At 35.1% G+C, this 18,038-nt stretch overlaps 2 protein-coding genes across 3 annotated transcripts; both read right to left on the bottom strand.

Moving 5' to 3' along the window:
• Positions 1-694: 694 nt before the first annotated feature.
• On the bottom strand, positions 695-3,933 carry LOC140058727 (uncharacterized). Of its 2 annotated transcripts, none has more exons than XM_072104449.1 (5): positions 2,814-3,933; positions 2,221-2,414; positions 1,796-1,879; positions 1,479-1,555; positions 695-1,193 (listed from the first exon to the last, which is right to left on the bottom strand). In XM_072104449.1, exons 1-5 carry the CDS (start codon positions 3,814-3,816, stop codon positions 1,145-1,147), a joined length of 1,407 nt encoding a protein of 468 aa, XP_071960550.1. In that variant the 5' UTR covers positions 3,817-3,933; the 3' UTR covers positions 695-1,144. The 2 variants fall into 2 exon arrangements, with proteins under 2 accessions (XP_071960550.1, XP_071960551.1); XM_072104450.1 differs by having other exon boundaries at positions 2,934-3,933.
• Positions 3,934-4,468: 535 nt separating this feature from the next.
• Positions 4,469-17,497, bottom strand: LOC140059376 (ubiquitin carboxyl-terminal hydrolase BAP1-like). The gene is made up of 24 exons (XM_072105259.1): positions 17,375-17,497; positions 16,391-16,420; positions 16,021-16,208; positions 15,720-15,839; positions 15,359-15,563; positions 14,969-15,041; positions 14,496-14,610; positions 14,080-14,312; positions 13,037-13,817; positions 12,281-12,373; positions 11,961-12,153; positions 10,906-11,018; positions 10,383-10,649; positions 9,873-10,070; positions 9,597-9,704; positions 8,884-9,041; positions 8,703-8,772; positions 8,374-8,505; positions 8,046-8,240; positions 7,629-7,710; positions 7,347-7,515; positions 6,580-6,761; positions 6,092-6,231; positions 4,469-5,597 (listed from the first exon to the last, which is right to left on the bottom strand). Exons 1-24 carry the CDS (start codon positions 17,409-17,411, stop codon positions 5,502-5,504), a joined length of 3,978 nt encoding a protein of 1,325 aa, XP_071961360.1. The 5' UTR covers positions 17,412-17,497; the 3' UTR covers positions 4,469-5,501.
• Between the last annotated feature and the right edge of the window lie 541 nt (positions 17,498-18,038).

The following is an 18,038-nucleotide window of genomic DNA, read 5'->3' as shown; positions in this document are numbered from 1 at the left end:
ATGTTGAATGTGGGCTACCTCAAATTGGCCGCTTGCTACCTGATGTTGGATTAGAGCTACCTCAAATTGGCCGCTTGCTACCTGATGTTAGATGTGAGCTACCTCAAATTGGCCGCTTGCTACCTGATACGTGAGCTACCTCAAATTGGCCGCTTGCTACCTGATGTTGGATGTGGGCTACCTCAAATTGGCCGCTTGCTACCTGATGTTGGATGTGGGCTACCTCAAATTGGCTGCTTGCTACCTGATGTTGGATGTGAGCTACCTCAAATTGGCCGCTTGCTACCTGATGTTGAATGTGGGCTACCTCAAATTGGCCGCTTGCTACCTGATGTTGGATGTGAGCTACCTCAAATTGGCCGCTTGCTACCTGATGTTAGATGTGAGCTACCTCAAATTGGCCGCTTGCTACCTGATGTTGGATGTGAGCTACCTCAATGACCGCTCTTGTTTTATTTTAGCCAATTTTCAAAAAAAATCCTTGTACTATAGTACAGGGATTTTTTCGGAAAATTTGGACCATTTTATTTGTTGACATAACTGGCCAATTTGGCTCTATAAGATTTTGGCACCACAATATATGTGGATATATGGCAATGTTATTGCATAATAAAAAGTTCATATTTTGGCGTTTTTGGTATACAAGTAATTTTATTGCAGTATTCCACTTAATTATATTAATATAAACAGGCCTCACTAGATTACCAATCACATGGTATTTTGTGATTGACTATTGATAGTAAAATTCTATTAACAATAATATAGAAGGATATTACCAGCAGAAAGAATAACTTAATAGCTTTATGTTTATTATACTCTTTTAAAAACATATATACACATGGTCTCAATTTTTATTAAACAAATTAAAACTACAAACCGATATTTTATCATTGATATTTATATTAAATTATCCTCATTATTAATTGTTAGGTAAAGAATACATTAATAATCACTTCCTTCACACAATGTTCACCTCTTTATCAAAGTTTTGGAAGAAACTGATTTTGGAAAAAAACATTCTGATATCAGTTTAGTTTTTAGTCTTATTAGAAGAATCATTCACGTAGTGGAGTCACAACCAGCGACGATGAATCCATTGCACAGTAGCACCATATTTGACAATGAACATTGACCTTGTATCTCATCACTTGCACTTTAACTCTAGTTCATCTAACAACTTTTTAATTCCTTTTCTAAAAAATAAGTTAAGTTAAATAATATAAAGAATTGTGAAAAATAAATGTATTTGTTGTGGTTTGTCGTCACTATATGCTGTTGGTAGCTCAACAGATAAGTTAATATAAAGCATATACAGTAATACTAAGTACACAGTCAAATGTAGTTAAAATTAATAGAAAAATATAGCACTGTTAGTTGGATTCAGTATTGTAGAAAAGTGCCAATTCATTGACAACACCACAGACTGTGTATAATAATAAGATTTATATGAAAAAGGTTGTTTTCACATTTAAGGATACATTTGTTTGGCAAGATCATCAACTGGTTGCATCATGTTATCAAGCTGTTCACATTTTGCTATTAATGAATACATAGCCTGAAAAAAAGAACCAAACACATTAAAACTTTCTACACAGACTAATTTGAATACAGTACCTAACCAAGAAAAAAGACCAAACATTTCTTAAGCCGATCTTCCACTAGGCAATCAAAGGCATCAGTTAATATGCATGCACAGAGAAGGATTTGGAAGATGTAAACATGAATACGAATGCTCAAACAAATTCGCCTTAATTCATCTTAATGATCTAAGCATTCATAACGCTAAGTGTTATACCTTAACGCTTTGATCAACTGTAGATCCAACTTTATCTGCTGCGTCTTTGTATGTTTGAATATGGCCAACAGTTATGGCAGACATCTAAGTAAAAGAAAACAAATGGATGCGGTAAATGTCATTATACATTCTTAAGCTTGGATCTCACGAGTAGGACAGTAACGCAAGTAATTTAAATCACAAATGCAGCAACAGATAGTTCAATTCTGATTGGTCAAGTTGCCTGCATTGTGTGTACGTCCTTGCGCGCGTTGCATCGTAGTGAGAACCAAGATTAATTATACTGGTTCACACTGTCTCTGTTAGGCATGCTAGGATAAATATCTAATTTACTATAGAGCACATCTAATAGATGTACAGTATACGAATCTAACATTAGTATCAACAATGTACATAACATATGGTTCGTAGTCAAACACACTAACATTGTGTATACTTCCAATGAGGTGTCCAAGCATCAGGTCTAGGCTATCTGCTACCCTCTTGCAGTGCTTCTCAATGTCTGTAATGACAGCTGGATCTATAGGCGGTATGGCATTCCTTGATAAAGATTCAGCTCTGGACAGCATTCGTGGAGTGTCTTGACCAGAAGCTACCGACATAGAGCTTGCAGGTGAACCTGAAAAAATGTACTTACAAACTTATTATAACTTGCAGTCAATTATAGAAAACCAGATATATTCTGGAAGTTTTTGAGTTTATTTTAAAACAAACAGTATTTGAGGCTTTAAAAAAGGTCTCTTTTAATGTGTATTCTGTTTTGAGTGAATTGATTGTTGCAATATAGAGTAAATTGTTAATCAAAATATCATTAGAAGTAAAATGGAACAAAGGAAAACTACAAACAAGAAGTAACTAATATTTAAGTAAAGTTAGCTAAAATATTTTTAACAAAACACTAAAAACAAATACTAAGTCAACTATACAAAATAATATATACTTTACTATAGTACAAAAGCGGCATAGGGTAGTAGCATGCAGACACCAAGTAGCAATATACCAAGATATCTCATCTTACCCCTTGATGATGCCATAGGACTCGCACTTTTGCGAATTATCTCCATAATATCATCGGCCACAAAAGATACCATTTCCCCTTCCCTTGTTAGGGTACCATGTAATTTTTGATTTGTCGCACCTTTCAGTTCACTTGTTGAGCTTGAGACCGAACTTGATGGCGTCAGTACTTCCCATACGTCGTCATTCGTTAGTTTGTCTTTAGGACTTCCCATAGGGGGCTCACTAACGCCGTGGAGCAGGTTCGTTGCAACAATACTAGGTCCTTTCTTGACCAATGTACCCAACTGTTTTCGCATATCATTAATGTAGTCAATGCGTGACTTCGGGGACATCATCTCCGGAATATCAAAACCTGCCAAGTCAATAACTCTTGGTTCTGTCAACGCTTCTTTCTCATCAGTACTGGAATCGGATTCATTTGGAAGTGTGTCGTCATCGTCTTCACTTTCTTTTGACTCTTGCCGTATATTGCTACGTAGACCAAATGGCATTACGTTATGTGACCTATCAATGTCTCGTTTTGGAGAATTTCCTTTTAATATATGAGGTTTATCGAATGCTATTTTTTCATTTGAAGTTAGTTCTGTTATTTTATCATGTGAATTTTCATTTGATGACATTTTAGTATCATTACAATCCTCTGTCAAACTTTTTCTAGTATTATCGGTATCGTCAGCTTTTCTATGATGTTCTGTTGGTAATACTTGTACTTCTTTTTTGTGTTTATTTTTATTTATCACATCATTCTGAATTACAGTTTTAGTTATATTTTCTAAATTGTCTTCGTTATGTTTCAATATAGAACTTCCTTGATAGTTTATATCATCGCTAATGTCATCACCTGAGGCTAGGCCAGAGCTGTCATCTTTCGTCTGATCTCCCACACTCACGTCCAGGCATACGGCCCGTGCGACGTTATCGTCTTCAGCGCAAACACTAGATATGCTAGGCCTAGACAACTTAGCGATATCACCATCATAAACAGCATTATCACTCTCCATACTGATACACAATATTCTCCTAAATATTTACAAACCTAATACTTGAGTTTATGTATTAATTTTTCATTCTTGGGTTAACAACAACCCATTTTCTGACAGTCATTTGTCGCTAACAAATACGATACCAAAACATGAATTACAAGGGCGCCACCTATTTTTTTTTAATGAGGTACGTACAAAAATTTGCATACTAATTTGCATAATAATTATAGCGCCCCCTATAGTTAAAATTTTTTTATTGAAATTTTGAGGTTGTATTTTTTTATGACAGCAAACATTTTCAATAAACTGAATTCAATAAGGCATTGTTTTTAGTCCATTTATTTATACATCTTAAACGTTCCTAAAATATCTTCATAAAATGATTTGCATAATAATCATAGCGCCCCTATAGTTAACATTTTTGTTGTTGAAATTTTGAGGTTGTATTTTTTTATGAAAGAAAACATTCTCAATAAACTGAATATAATAAGGCATTATTTTTAGTTCCATTATTTATACATCTTAAACGTTCCTAAATTATCTTCATAAAATGATTTGCATAATAATCATAGCGCCCCCTATAGTTAACATTTTTTTGTTGAAATTTTGAGGTTGTATTTTTTTATGAAAGAAAACATTCTCAATAAACTGAATACAATAAGGCATTATTTTTAGTTCATTTATTTATACATCTTAAACGTTCCTAAAGTATCTTCATAAAATGTTATCTGACAGGATTCAAACCTGTAACCTATTTGCTTACATGGCAATGGTATAAAATAGTAAAATCAAAGCATAGCTGCTTTTTCTCGGTTATTAAAACATTGTAGAATATACTATAATGTACACACAAACACGATACAATAATAAATTATTTATTTATAGAACAAGTTATTTAAAGACAAATGGAAATAATAAACTTAAGAATCTAAGTTGAATTACACTTTTTTTGACAAAGCATAGTTATTTTAATTATTTAAAATTAGCCACACAAAAGTTCTCCTGACAACATATATTTTATATATAATCAATATCAAGGTGATAAGTTTATTATACTTCTTTATAATTCTATAGTCAATCTACGTTATGCTTAAAACAGTACAAGACAATTTAATCAACTTACATATATTTTATATTTTAAAAAAATCACACAATATTATCTGCAAGGTATAAATATACAGGATTCAAGGTTTTTTTATGTTTCACCACTAATTTTCAATGTACTGTAGTATGGAAATATTACAGTCTTATTGACTGGTTTGTAATGTCCCTAAAGAAGGCCTCTAAAAGAACTAAAGACCTTCAAAATCGATGGTTTTGGTCAAGAAAATTTGATAAACCATTTAAAAATGCAAATTTGGTGTTATATCAGATATAAAAGTGACACTGGTAATCCTTGTTAGAAAACAAAGCATAACAAATGCTAATTGTGCTAATATTTAAGTTCAGTGCATAAGTCCTTTATCTTTGTGTTGCCAAATCTAGAAATTGATTACAGGTTGTGTAAGTTTATCTACTGCCACTTTTAGTGAACTGTGTTACACATGTGGTCTCCTCTCAGACTCGCCAACAACAATACTTTTACCATACATAAAGAACTTGTAAATCACAGTTCATACTAAAGTAGACTTGTTTGTGATGCACGCAAATACTGACTTAACAATAATTAAAATGTGTGTTGCAATTTAAGCGTCTTGCTGTTCTTATCCAAACACCGTTTCTTCACAAAATTTCAGCTGCCAAATCTTGCCACCATAAATATCAAATTTAGATTTCCCTAGCAAATCAGTGAGCTTCAACTGAAATATAAAGAATACATTTTTAAGTAATATTATATGATCTGTTGCCTATATATATATATTTGTATTTTATAAGGTATTTTAAAATTTTTTTTTAAAGCCTCAACAAGATATGGGGTGGAGCCAAAGTTCGAGTTTCACCTGGTACTGTCAAAGAATATTAAATTGCAATTATCTATCCCAGTTTTCAATCATCTGTTTTTGGGTGTGAAGAGGCATTTTCATAAACAGTATAGTAAGTGAAGCTTGGTTCCCACTAGAACGTAACGCAAGGACGTAAACGCAACGCAAGCGTTTTAACCAATGACAAGCGAAGTTAGCAATCACAAGCGAATAAGCCATCGCTTGTGATTGGTCAATTCACTTGCGTTGCGTTACGTCCTTGCGTTGCGTCGCTAGTGAGAACCACGCTTGATAGTAAGTTATAAACCAGAAACCACCAAGAAGTGTAAATTAGCATAGGTAGTTGATGACAGCAATAAAAGAATACAAACCTCTACTTGATCTTCATCATATTCATCTAGTATCTCATAGGCTGTCATCAATGCATTCAAACCAATTCCATTTATAACATCTTTACGTAAAAGACCGATTCTATCCATCAGCCGACCAGATGATGTCATAGTATCATTGCCTGTAATAAATGAAATTGTTCAAATTATTTGTTTGAATTTCCTTAAAACACAAGTTTATACCCAAAAAAAAGAAGAAAACAAAATAAAAGTGTAGCATTGAATTCTGTTCCAGTGACCTCTCATATGGGAGCTTCAAAGTACTGGAGAACGGAGCAGTGTAAATGGTTCCTCTGCTTCTTCTTTTTTTGGTTAACATCTTAGGATATTTTATGGATTTTTTTGTGGGTAAAGTGCTTAGAAACATTGTATTAGGCGCTATATAAGACTAACATTATTGTTATAACATTGAAGGAGTGACAGAAACCTTGTATAGAGAAGAGGGGGAAAATTGTTAAACTGTTCTTTACCAATTCCCTTGGGAGCTTTTGGAGCGGCAGCAGGTATTGGAATGTCCATCGTGAAATCCAGATTATCAGATGGAGTTGGCAAGACAGAGGCATCTGGTGAGTCTCGATCGTCAACGTCTTGATCTACCAGGTTCAGGGTACACTCCAACAGGTTGGACATCTTATTAATCTCTTTCTCCTCTCTGAAATAGGAAAGGGCATGTTTTTAACTTACATTTTTTCTTTACTAATTAACATGGTATCATGTATCTTATATTTGTTTGTTTGTTTGTTTTATCTTTATACTGGGTGACCTCTTCAGTCAAAGACTGATCTCCCAGAGGGCCCAGTTGGTGATCAGTGGCCGTGATGTACTAGTACACCGGGGTAACCCCCTACTCGTCTCAAAAGATGTACTAAGTTCTTTAAAGTGCACACGAGCAAGTTGTGTACACTGGACCTACGGTTTATAGTCCTTATCCGAGAAGACTCGTTCTACCACCAGAACCATGGAGTGAGTGAGCCTCGAACCCCTGCCGATGTTATGGCTACGTGATTACGGTTCCACTGTCTTAACCGCTCGGCCACTCACTCACTCACTCACACACTCTAATATGTATACTAGAGAAGATACCAGTGGCCATAATCACCAATAAGATAAGATATTGAATGGTGAACACTGCCAATGGCCCTGAGCCAACACTGGTGGCACCTCAAATCTGTACCACCAGTGTTAGTTTCAAGTTCTTCTTAACCTTGATAAAATAAAGTGTTTTGTTAATTCTTACCTATGTTTACCATCCTCTTCAACATCATCCGAGGAACTGTCATCATCCTTCGGTGTTTTTTTGTCAATTACTCTTACAGGATCAGATTTTGTCTTTTCTACTGGTTTTTTAAATTCACCTCCATCTATGGAATCTTTACCTTTGGCATCCGATGCCCGCCGTCTGTGTGCTGTGCCAACAAATACATTTTGAAAAGTGAGAATTGATTATAATTTAATTCTTTTAGGATGAAGCAAGGATCTCTAAGGAATATGAGCACTGAATAGTGATTTGATGACTTACATAATGGTGCGTCTAGTTCTTGCGATTCTCTTTGCTTTTCTGCTCTACGTCTTTCCCTTGCTGTTGTATTTACCGATTTACGCTAAAATTTTAAAAATCCAAAAATAAACATATATATCAATAATTTAAAAAAAAACTGATTAAGTAGAATTGTTCATCATATAAGTATAATGTTCTTATATATTTATTCGTTCTTAAAAACAAGTATACAAAAAAGAATTTCTGATATTTTTTATTGGACCAAATAAATGCTGTGAGAGCAGCGAATTATTATTATTATTATCAATGTGCTTTAAACAACCATGTGTTATGCTGGGTTGTTAAGATGCTTGCCTACTAATCCCACAGTCATAGGCTCTAAACCTGTCTGGTGTCAATGACAATAAATATACACGTGCACCTCACACTTTCACTTACCAGTTCAGGACTTCGTGGTGAACTACTTTTCTCGATTGAACTTGAGACAGAACTTGAAGATGAAGACGATGTGGATTTCTTAGATGATTTACTATTTTGTACCGCTATTTTGCTTTTAGAACTTGAACTCTTGCGTGGCGTTCCAGCTTTTGAAGGTGCTGGTGGAAGTGGCCTTCCTTGGCGTGCTCTACTCTGCTTAAAATGAAACACAAGGACAATTACTATAAAGAAATTATGACAAGAAAACCATTGATTAAATAAGATACACTTCTTTTTATTACTTAATAGTCAGTTTTTAATTTTTATTTGAACAAAAATAGTTACGTACATCACCAGATCCAGACCGTGGGGGCGCTATATCAAATGATTCTTTCTCTTTTCTTTCTTTCGATCCTGATGCTTGTCTCTTCTTTGCAGCCTTTAATTTTTTACTTTCAGCATCTCTGGGTGTTTCAGATTCCTGCAGATGTATAGTTAAACATTTATACAACAAGTATGCAACAACAAAAATCTTCAATCAAATAAGCTAAAATCCTTGAAGCACAATTACCCTTCAAAAAACATAACTTTCAAACTACAACAATGAATGATATCGCAGTATCTACTTAAGCATCAGATTGAGAGTTTCTCGCGGATGAATTTTAAAAAAATAATTACCTGGATTTTTACTACTACTTCAGTTCGGGATGACCGTCTATGAGATTCAGAACCTCCGGAATTTGGACGTCTTTGATGAGAGAGCAGAAGTGAATGAAATGTTTATGTAGTTAATGGGTAAATCGACTGTATATACAAAACTATAACTAATGCTATACAACAAAAGTAAAACATAACTCACCTTGCACGTGTACTTTCCAAGAATAATGCAATGTGCTTTTTGATAAATTGATTGCGTAGAATTCGTGCAACAGTTGGCCTTTTATCAGGTGTTTGGTGTAGCATACTTTTTATAAGATCTATCAGTTCACAGCTGTATTGCTTGGGCATCGCTGGCATCTGCAAATTAATTAATCATTTTAATCTAGGTATCCTCCATGTTTCAATAAGCAATTACAATTCTTTATTTGATCATACTAAGGCAATCTAACAACAGAATGCTGAGCTCCAGAGATCAAAGGGTTTATCTGGGGCTGTGACACTATCAGTTCCACGCCACTTAACAGACACCACGCGCCGATGAGGATATGTCCACAGTACAGTACTGTTGGTATTTGTCGCAGCCAGACATAAGATCAGACCTTGGCAAGGCAAACTCAGTGTCCTGTTGTCAGATTGTCCCAATTTGATATATCTAATATGAATGCACAGTCCTGATAGAATTTCTCTTACAACATATTTTTTTTAATGAAAATCAACCACAAACAGTGTCTTTGTCCCTAAAGCATGTTTTCCATTAGTGAACATTTTTAATTTTTTTCCACATCACAAAAAAACTTTCAATTTAGGCAAATAAATTTGCCTAGTGGAAAACAGTCTTAAGGTCATATTTTTAAAAAAATGTAGTGTTAGGGTAAAATAAATTGAATAATAATATCATTAACAAATTCATACCTTCCCTCTAAGAATCTTGTAAACTAAAGAATTCATATCTTTAGCATTAAAAGCGTGTTTCAGCGTGGTCATCTCATAGACACAGCATCCTAATGCCCACACATCCGACTAAAAACAACAAAAGAATTATTAGCACCAAAAAACATAGGAATATAGAGAAACCAATTGCACTCAATATAATACAGAGAAGACTTGTTTGTCTTATTTGTTGTTTTATATTTTGTAAATATATCTTATTTTTCTAAATAAATTATTCAGTGTCATAAACCAAGTTACCTTGTGATTGTATGGTTTATTTGAGAACAGCTCCGGACTCATGTAGTATGGTGTACCAATCAGCGTCGTAGCCATGTCATTACAGCTGTCCAGAACTCTTGCAATTCCAAGATCCCCAACTTTGATAATTTTACTCTTGGTTAGAAAGATGTTTTGAGTTTTCAAGTCTCGATGCAAGATATTACGTTCATGCATATACTACAGTAAAGAAATAAAAAATAGGTTATGGTTACGATTTATGTAGCACTCTCAACTAGACAAAATGTCTGTAGTTAGATGAGTTAGATGTTGCTCATTTAAGTACTGAGAATTTAGTGGCAGATTCTAGATTTGAAACAAGAGGGAGAGCCTAATAATTGTAAAATGAAGGCATTATATTTTTCAAAAAAAAAAACACTGACGTTCTACACGCACATTAGACATACAACACATCGACGCTCTATGCGCATGTAAGACAAAAAACACATTTGGCACTGTACGCAGTCAAGTAGCTCATTCTACAATACATACCTGTAACGCCATTGCGATTTGCACGAACCATTCAACAATTTGTTTCTCTTCAAGAGCAGCACCTTTTTGTTCCTTTAATTTGTTGTACAAATCACCGCCATCGCAGTAACCCATTGCAATGTATAAATGTCCGTCATCGGACTCAAACGAGTCTTTGTACGATACTATATTAGGATGTCGCAGTTTGGATAACAACTTGGCTTCTTGTTCCGCAGCGACTCTTTCCTTTTTAGACGCATTTCGTAACTCTAGTTTTTTAACAACATACTGCAAAGAAGAACAATATCAACTATTTGATGAAATTTAAATTATTATGAAAAAAATATGGTGTGCTATATTAAATGTAAAATTTCTGCAAAGGATGAAATAAAGTTTATCTCGATTTAATAGAAATAATACAATAATTTATATTTTCATTTAATTATCTAGAAATACAGAGATACAATTCCTCTAATCCCTTTTTAGAATACATTAAGAATAAGATAACTTTTTTGAACGGTTATGCTCATTTAAATAAATTTACATTTTTTTTATCTTTTTTGTGTTTAACCAACCACACTTCTCCATAGCTTCCTTTACCGACAACTTTTACTTTGTCATATCCATCCATAGCTCTGTACAGCAGTAGTTCCCTATCTGCAAAAAAAACACCCAAAAATTAATGTGATGAATACCTAGCCTACTTACTACTTATTTATTAGCGTACTTTTGGCTGGCCTACTCTACAAATTAACTTTTTGGATTAAAATTCAGATAAAATAATGTCCATTCAATACCACTGTAAAATGTCAGGACAACTAAAAGGGTGGTAATATAGTGCAAGGTGACTCATACCATGCTCCACCCCTCCTAGGCAGGCTGACAGCAATGTCACACGTCACAGCCATTTTGGCTTTGCTTCGCTAAGCGACTGTAAACAACCCAGCAGAGGGCTTCGCTTGGCTAATCACAATAGTCGTGAAGCAAAATATGTTTATTATTAGGCCTATCTACAACAAAATAAAGCAAAAATTAGTTATTTATACTTACCAAATCATAAAATATATTATATATTGATTACAATAGCATTTGAGTACTATTTACAAGGCAAAATTAACATTTATTAATCATAATTTATTCGATTTCCTGTACGATCCTCCATTTTGTAAATTGTTTACCAATTATGTGCCGCCCTCTATCGCCAACTTGTCACATTGTGAAATTGCCAGAAAATCGTCAAAAAGCCACCCTATAATTAATCATTTGGATTTATCATTTATTTATTTTAAATTACACGAACTAAGAGCAAATACTTATTATTACATTACATACAACTTTTATAAAAGAAAATGACACTTTATTATCGTTAATATTTATTTATTATACATAAATGTGTATATGTACTTACTACACGCATTTAGCAGTTTCGTTAAAATACTGATATCATATTCTTTACCAGTTTTTATACTCTATTTATTCATACAGTATTTTCTATCAATTAAAGTCCATATTAGTCTTTCAATGGAAGAATATTTAATTGGACAAAGCTCAATAGAGCGCATAGCACGATATATTTGACTGATTGCTCTCTTTCTTTTTATCTCTTTTTCTTACTCCGCTGTCTCCTTCTATCCTTGCGTGTCTTATGCAATCTACCTAAGCTACATCCTTGCCGCTTCTTCACCAGTGTATGCTGTTCTACTAAACTTTGTAACTTGTTCTGTTCCGCCAACATTGATAAAAACGTACAGATAAATGGGTCGTAATTATGAACTCGTCTGGCATCATCAATCTGCAATAAATAGGATGGTTATTTGTGAAAATGACCTATGACCAATGGTTTGCAAGTGTCAAAAGCAGCAAACTGCAGCTCCACTCAACCACCAACAGCGCCTTATATAGAAGAACTAAAAACTTACCTTATATTTCTTTCGTTTTTCAAGCTCATCCTTAAGATTTTGTTCTGTTGCAGTTATTTCTGCTTCTACATTTTTTAGTAAGGCTAATAAATCCTAAAAGAACAACAGAAAACATTACAGTATCAGAATCGGATAATGATACTAGCAAGTAATATCCACAAATTGTGCACTGTAATAAATGAATGAATTTGAATACAAAATAGAAGTGTTTAATACACTATATTACAGAAAACATCCAACAGCAAATGGTTAGAGGATGGATAAACTATATCTTGCTTATACATTTCTCAGCCAGTCTAAACAGTCTTACAGTAAGTAGACTAGGATTGGACCCTGAAGCTTGAGATTGGAAGTCAAGCATGTTAACCACCCAGCTACAGCTCCTTTACTCCCTGGACCTTGAGACTGGAAGGCAAGCATGTTAACCACCCAGCTACAGCTCTTTTACTCCCTGGACCTTGAGACTGGAAGGCAAGCATGTTTAACCACCCAGCTACAGCTCTTTTACTCCCTGGACCTTGAGACTGGAAGGCAAGCATGTTAACCACCCAGCTACACCTCTTTTACTCCCTGGACCTTGAGACTGGAAGGCAAGCATGTTAACCACCCAGCTACACCTCTTTTACTCCCTGGACCTTGGGATTGGAAGGCAAGCATGTTAACCACCCAGCTACAGCTCTTTTACTCCCTGGACCTTGAGATTAGAAGGCAAGCATTTTAACCACCCAGCTACAGCTCCTTCACTATATTGCTAACCTTTGGTGAGAATGGATAACTTGCTGGAGAGCTTGGAGATGGCATTGGTTTCTTTCCAGACTCACAATCACTTGACCTCGTGTCAAGAAGCTTTGCCTTGGTAACCGCCTCGGAGTGTAACTGTAATACAGACTTTTTATCCGTGAAATGTGTGTCGTCAAGCGCAGCAGCAAGTCGTTTTAGTTCATCTATTTTCCGCGGATCTTCGGCATCTTTCGTTAAACTAGATCCGAACAGTTTTGCTGATGTTGATTGATGGTAAGCTTCTTGGCTGACTCCTACCTTCCATTGCTGAAACTTTATCACTTTCAATGAATCAGGACTGCAAGATCTTGAATGGTTCGTGGAACGAAGCGGAGAATTAAATGCACTTCCGACCTCCGATGCCGTGTCAGTGCTGTAGTTACTCGACGATGGAGAAGGAACGTTTTGCGAGAATGAAGTCTGCACGGACAACGGCTTCAATAAATTTCCAGATTCGTCAGATTGTTGTTTAGAATCCTGTTCAATTTTAAATGTCACAGACGGCACTTTCCGTTCTGTTTCCATTTTAATTGATTTATCAGAAGTAGCTAGAGTCAATAGGTGATCATGTGGATGTACTTTTGGATGGCTGTGTTCCAAGACGATCATTGGCGTTGATGTATTAGTTGGCCGACTTTCTAAATCACTGTTGTCAGAATCAGTGTCTTCTAAACATTCTATCTCATCAGAATCTGTTTGGGTTGTTTCTGACATCGGCGATTTTGCGTAGTTGTGCGAGTCCAGTGCTGCAGGTAATCTTAAAAAGAAAAGAATAAATATTTCACGGTCAACCCTTTCAAATTGGACACCAATATGGACACTCTTCCTGACACAAACTGTATACCCATAACACCGGACACTCTTCCTGACACAAATTGACCCATAACACCGGACACTCTTCCTGACACAAATTGACCCATAACACCGGACACTCTTCCCAAACTCTACACCCATAAAGCCAGACAATTTCTAAAATACTAGACTTTTCTTTAAGAGATAAAATTATTTTGATTTCTTACTTGTAGACTAAGGGTATAATAACTGGTTTTTCCTTCTCCAATTTCTTTTTCTTCATTTTTTTCCTACTTGAACTCTTTTTATGTTCTGTTCCTACATTTGACTTTTGAGAAACTTGTTGAGAGGGCTGTTCTACTTTTGCAGTAGGGGTATGCCTTGTACTACCGCCTCTAGGGCTGTGACCTCTACCAGGACTTCTCTGTGATGTAACATGAGGTTGTGTAGCTCTCACCAACTACAATATAAATAAAAACAATAAATATGCCTTTGCAACTAACTAAATAACTGAAAATATCGTTAGTGTTAATTTACTTAGTGTTGTTGATCTAGTGTTAATTTATTTAGTGTTGTTGATCTAGTGTTAATTTACTTAGTGTTGTTGATCTAGTGTTAATTTACTTAGTTTTATGGGATTTACCTGTTGGAGAGCTTCCAATATTATTTGTCGATTGGTTCCCAAAGTGATTAGCTTCTGTTCGTAGGCTTGACGTCTGTCCCCTACGACAGCCATCAAGTTGAATCGAATGTCACAGCTAGAGAACAAAGAACAAAACAGTTAGCAGTGGAAGTACAAAATACATGTTATTATACACTGCAGGGCCATAACCAGGAAGGGGGGGGGGGGGGGTTCCGCTGGGCCTCCCTTTTTTTTTTACTTTCATCCGGATGTCTGGGGGTGTCGCATTCTTCAAAAATGGCATATGACGCTCTATAAATAGTGAAGAAATTACACCAAATTATATAGTTCAGAAACACAAGAGATTAGCCGGAAATGCGATTTGCGGCCATCTAGAGAAAAAAAAAATTCGAGGGTATGGTTCCACTAAACAACTTAAACAAACCACCCCGGCCCTGCACAGATGTTTACAATTATACATATAATATATTTACCCGCCACTATCCAGTCGCTCAGAAATTACTTTTCTGAACTTCTCCGTCCAATCTTCTTTGTCAGAAATTAAACCTAAAATATAAGCAAAGTAAGATAATTGAATTATTAAGATTTGGCATAGTATATAACATGACTGTTAGATTGTATTACAATAATGTTCAACTTTGCATTTTATATAAGTCTGTCTGTCACTATCAAACTTTACGTGACAAAAAAATGTGATGTGCCCATATATGGACATGATGATGTCATATCACTACTATATTGGGGAATATCACTACCATATTTGGGCACATCACACTCTTTTTGTCAAACTAGTTTGATAGCGTAGACATAGCTTAAGGAAGTTTTAAAAAAAAGAATTACAAAATGTAGATGAGTAGACTCACCGTGGTCTATTGGATATGGTTTGAGTCCATCTAGTTCATAAAGTCTATCACCAATCGGTAGGTAGCTAACAAAATGAAACGTTTCTTTAGTGCGCCCTGATGTCACGCCCGTTTGTTTCTCTGTCAGGTGTCGTGGTTCTGGCTTTGCATGTCTGTTGTGTATTTTGGCAAGGTCGGGCATATTGCCTATGGTGTACCCTTTGTTCTATGACACAACAAAACATATGCTTTAAAATTGAATTTATACACAGATGAATATTACATTTTATTATTTAGTTATTCTGTGGCTTTATTGTTGAAGATTCACAATTTAACAATTCTCTAGTTCTTGCGTAAAAAAAAAACATAATTTTTTACAAACCTCAGGACTAAAATTACGAGTATAATCTTTAAATTGAGTTAGCATTTGCCCAAGCGAAAGGTTTGAACAGTTCAATAAAATGCTCAGAAGTGCATGTGTTGCGCAAGAATTAGGAACAATCTGTAAAAAAAAGAAAACATCATTATTACAGTAATTTTTTTAATTGAACATAATAATTTGAACATAACGGTGTGCATGCATTTTACAGGGTAGGAAGTAATTTTAGAATTTTCTTATGAAACTTTTGGATTTGAAATAGGCGATCATGGAATTAATACATACAAGTAGTGAGCAATATTACCTGCTGAGCAAAGAACATGTTGTTGATAATTGAATCATCTCCAACAGGAACTTCGCTGAAAGATGGCTGCATCTTGCGACGTGCTCGTCGTTCTTCAATCCATTTGAAGAGGAAGATAAACCCGTAGACGGGGCCTTCAATTGCTTTTTGAAGATCATAAATTTCTTCAACTTGGACACCTTTGACACCTGGAAACAAGCAATAAAAAAACTAAAAGAACTTCTCTACATTAATTTGCATTGTAAATATGCTATCTAATAATGAATTGAATGTTCTATCAATTTGATCAACAAAATTGTTGCTTATATTCTGTCACAGTATGGATGATGATGGTAACAATATCAATATGAATGATGACACAAAATCTTACCAAATTCTTCCACCAACAAAGTAAATAATCCTGAAAAAAAAACATTTCATAGTATTTATTTATTATTATAGTTAAGTTAATCAATTTTTATTATCTATGGAACGCCAACTTGAGGGTCTAAAACATCAATACAATTGAATAGCAATAAACACTATACAACGTGTGGCCAAACAGCAGACCAAAGTCTGTTACGAGAGCATATCTTGGCAAGCTAAGCTCAGTGTCATGTTGTTTGATAGCCACGAGTGCAGTAATCAATAAACAATAAACAAAACGTGATAAAAGATGCACTGGTTTCATAAAAATCAATGGCGGCTTGTTGGCGACCCAATCAGTTATATCTCACCAACAATTGTGGAAAAATCTTGCACAATTTCAATATGTGCAGCAAATGCGGCAAAAAGCTGTTGTTGCCCAATAGCTTAATTTCGCGAGGAACGTCATTGCACAATGCATTGGGAGCAAACGTCACAACGCGTACTACAGACAAACAACAAATCATGCACGTACGCGCTGTGACATTTGCTCCCAAACCCTTCCTATTTATGCGTTGCACACGCTATCTGCGATAAACCCTACTCTAATTTATTGGATATATATAGGCCTATCTATAGTCTATACATTTGCATAATTTTTTAGTTAAAGAGGGCCTACTTTCTACTAGCCTAGACCTAGGCCTAGTCCTAGGCTAAATGGGCTTAGGCTAGCAAGAGCCTAAATATCTCCTCAAATTTAATCTAGCCCTCTGGAGGCCTAGCCTAGCTTGGCCTAGGCGCGCTGGTAATTCCCTAGTTTAGGCCTTCTATTCCTAGGCCTCTATCTAGCTAGGCCTAGCCTAGGCCCTACTAGCCTAGGCATATATAGCCAGCTAGCTAGCTAGCTAGGCTAGCCTAGGCCTAGGCCTAGGCCTAGGCCTAGGCCTAGGCCTAGCCTTAAATAAATAATTACCAGGTTTATCAATTATTATCAATAAACTATTCTTACCTGGATCACTCTCTAATTCTAACCACCCTTCGTTCATAATAAAATAATTGTGGCACTATATTACACTGAATTTTAAATCATTACTTTAAACAACGAGAATGAATTTCTGGATTCCTAGGCCTCTCCTACATAGTATAAAAGATGGGTATGGTGGGCAAAATTCGTCAAAAGAAAAAAAAAAAACAATTTAGTATTATGGAACGCAAAATTTGTCAAAGCATTGATTCAGTATTATCGTATTATGGCAAAATTCTTCGTTTATAATTATTGAACTGTGCCTTACATAATACTGACTATTATTTTTTTTACGAAATTTGCCTTCTATACTATTGATAATCAAATATTTTTTTGACGAATTTTACCTTTCATAATACTGAATCCATACCTTATTTGAACTTCCATATTACTGAATCAACGAAATTTGCCTTCCATAATGCTGAATCAATACCCTGATTTTGACGAAATTTGCCTTCCATAATACTGAATCAATACCCTATTATAACTGAAATTTGCCTTCCATAATACTGAATCAATACCTTATTATTGACGAAATTTGCCTTCCATAATACTGAATCAATACCTTATTATTGACGAAATTTGCCTTCCATAATACTGAATCAATACCTCTTTATTGACGAAATTTGCCTTCCATAATACTAAATCA

Source organism: Antedon mediterranea, chromosome 9, assembly GCF_964355755.1.
Source record: "Antedon mediterranea chromosome 9, ecAntMedi1.1, whole genome shotgun sequence".
Classification (NCBI taxonomy): Eukaryota; Metazoa; Echinodermata; class Crinoidea; order Comatulida; family Antedonidae; genus Antedon; species Antedon mediterranea.
The sequence above is the reverse complement of the archived record's forward strand: the minus strand, read 5'-3'. Positions and strand labels throughout refer to the sequence as shown.

Bases quoted from the DNA above. Each gene is read 5' to 3' on its own strand.
- LOC140058727 (XM_072104449.1), bottom strand. From the start codon at position 3,816: ATGGAGAGTGATAATGCTGTTTATGATGGTGATATCGCTAAGTTGTCT. The intron at 1,880-2,220 runs GTTAGTGTGTTT...TCTTTTACTTAG, and splicing joins TCATTGGAAGTATACACAAT to ATGTCTGCCATAACTGTTGG. The intron at 1,556-1,795 runs GTATAACACTTA...TCTTTTTTTCAG, and splicing joins CAGTTGATCAAAGCGTTAAG to GCTATGTATTCATTAATAGC.
- LOC140059376 (XM_072105259.1), bottom strand. From the start codon at position 17,411: ATGAACGAAGGGTGGTTAGAATTAGAGAGTGATCCAG. The intron at 9,705-9,872 runs GTAACTTGGTTT...TGTTGTTTTTAG, and splicing joins ATAAACCATACAATCACAAG to TCGGATGTGTGGGCATTAGG. The intron at 5,598-6,091 runs GTTTGTATTCTT...TTTATATTTCAG, and splicing joins ATGATGAAGATCAAGTAGAG to TTGAAGCTCACTGATTTGCT.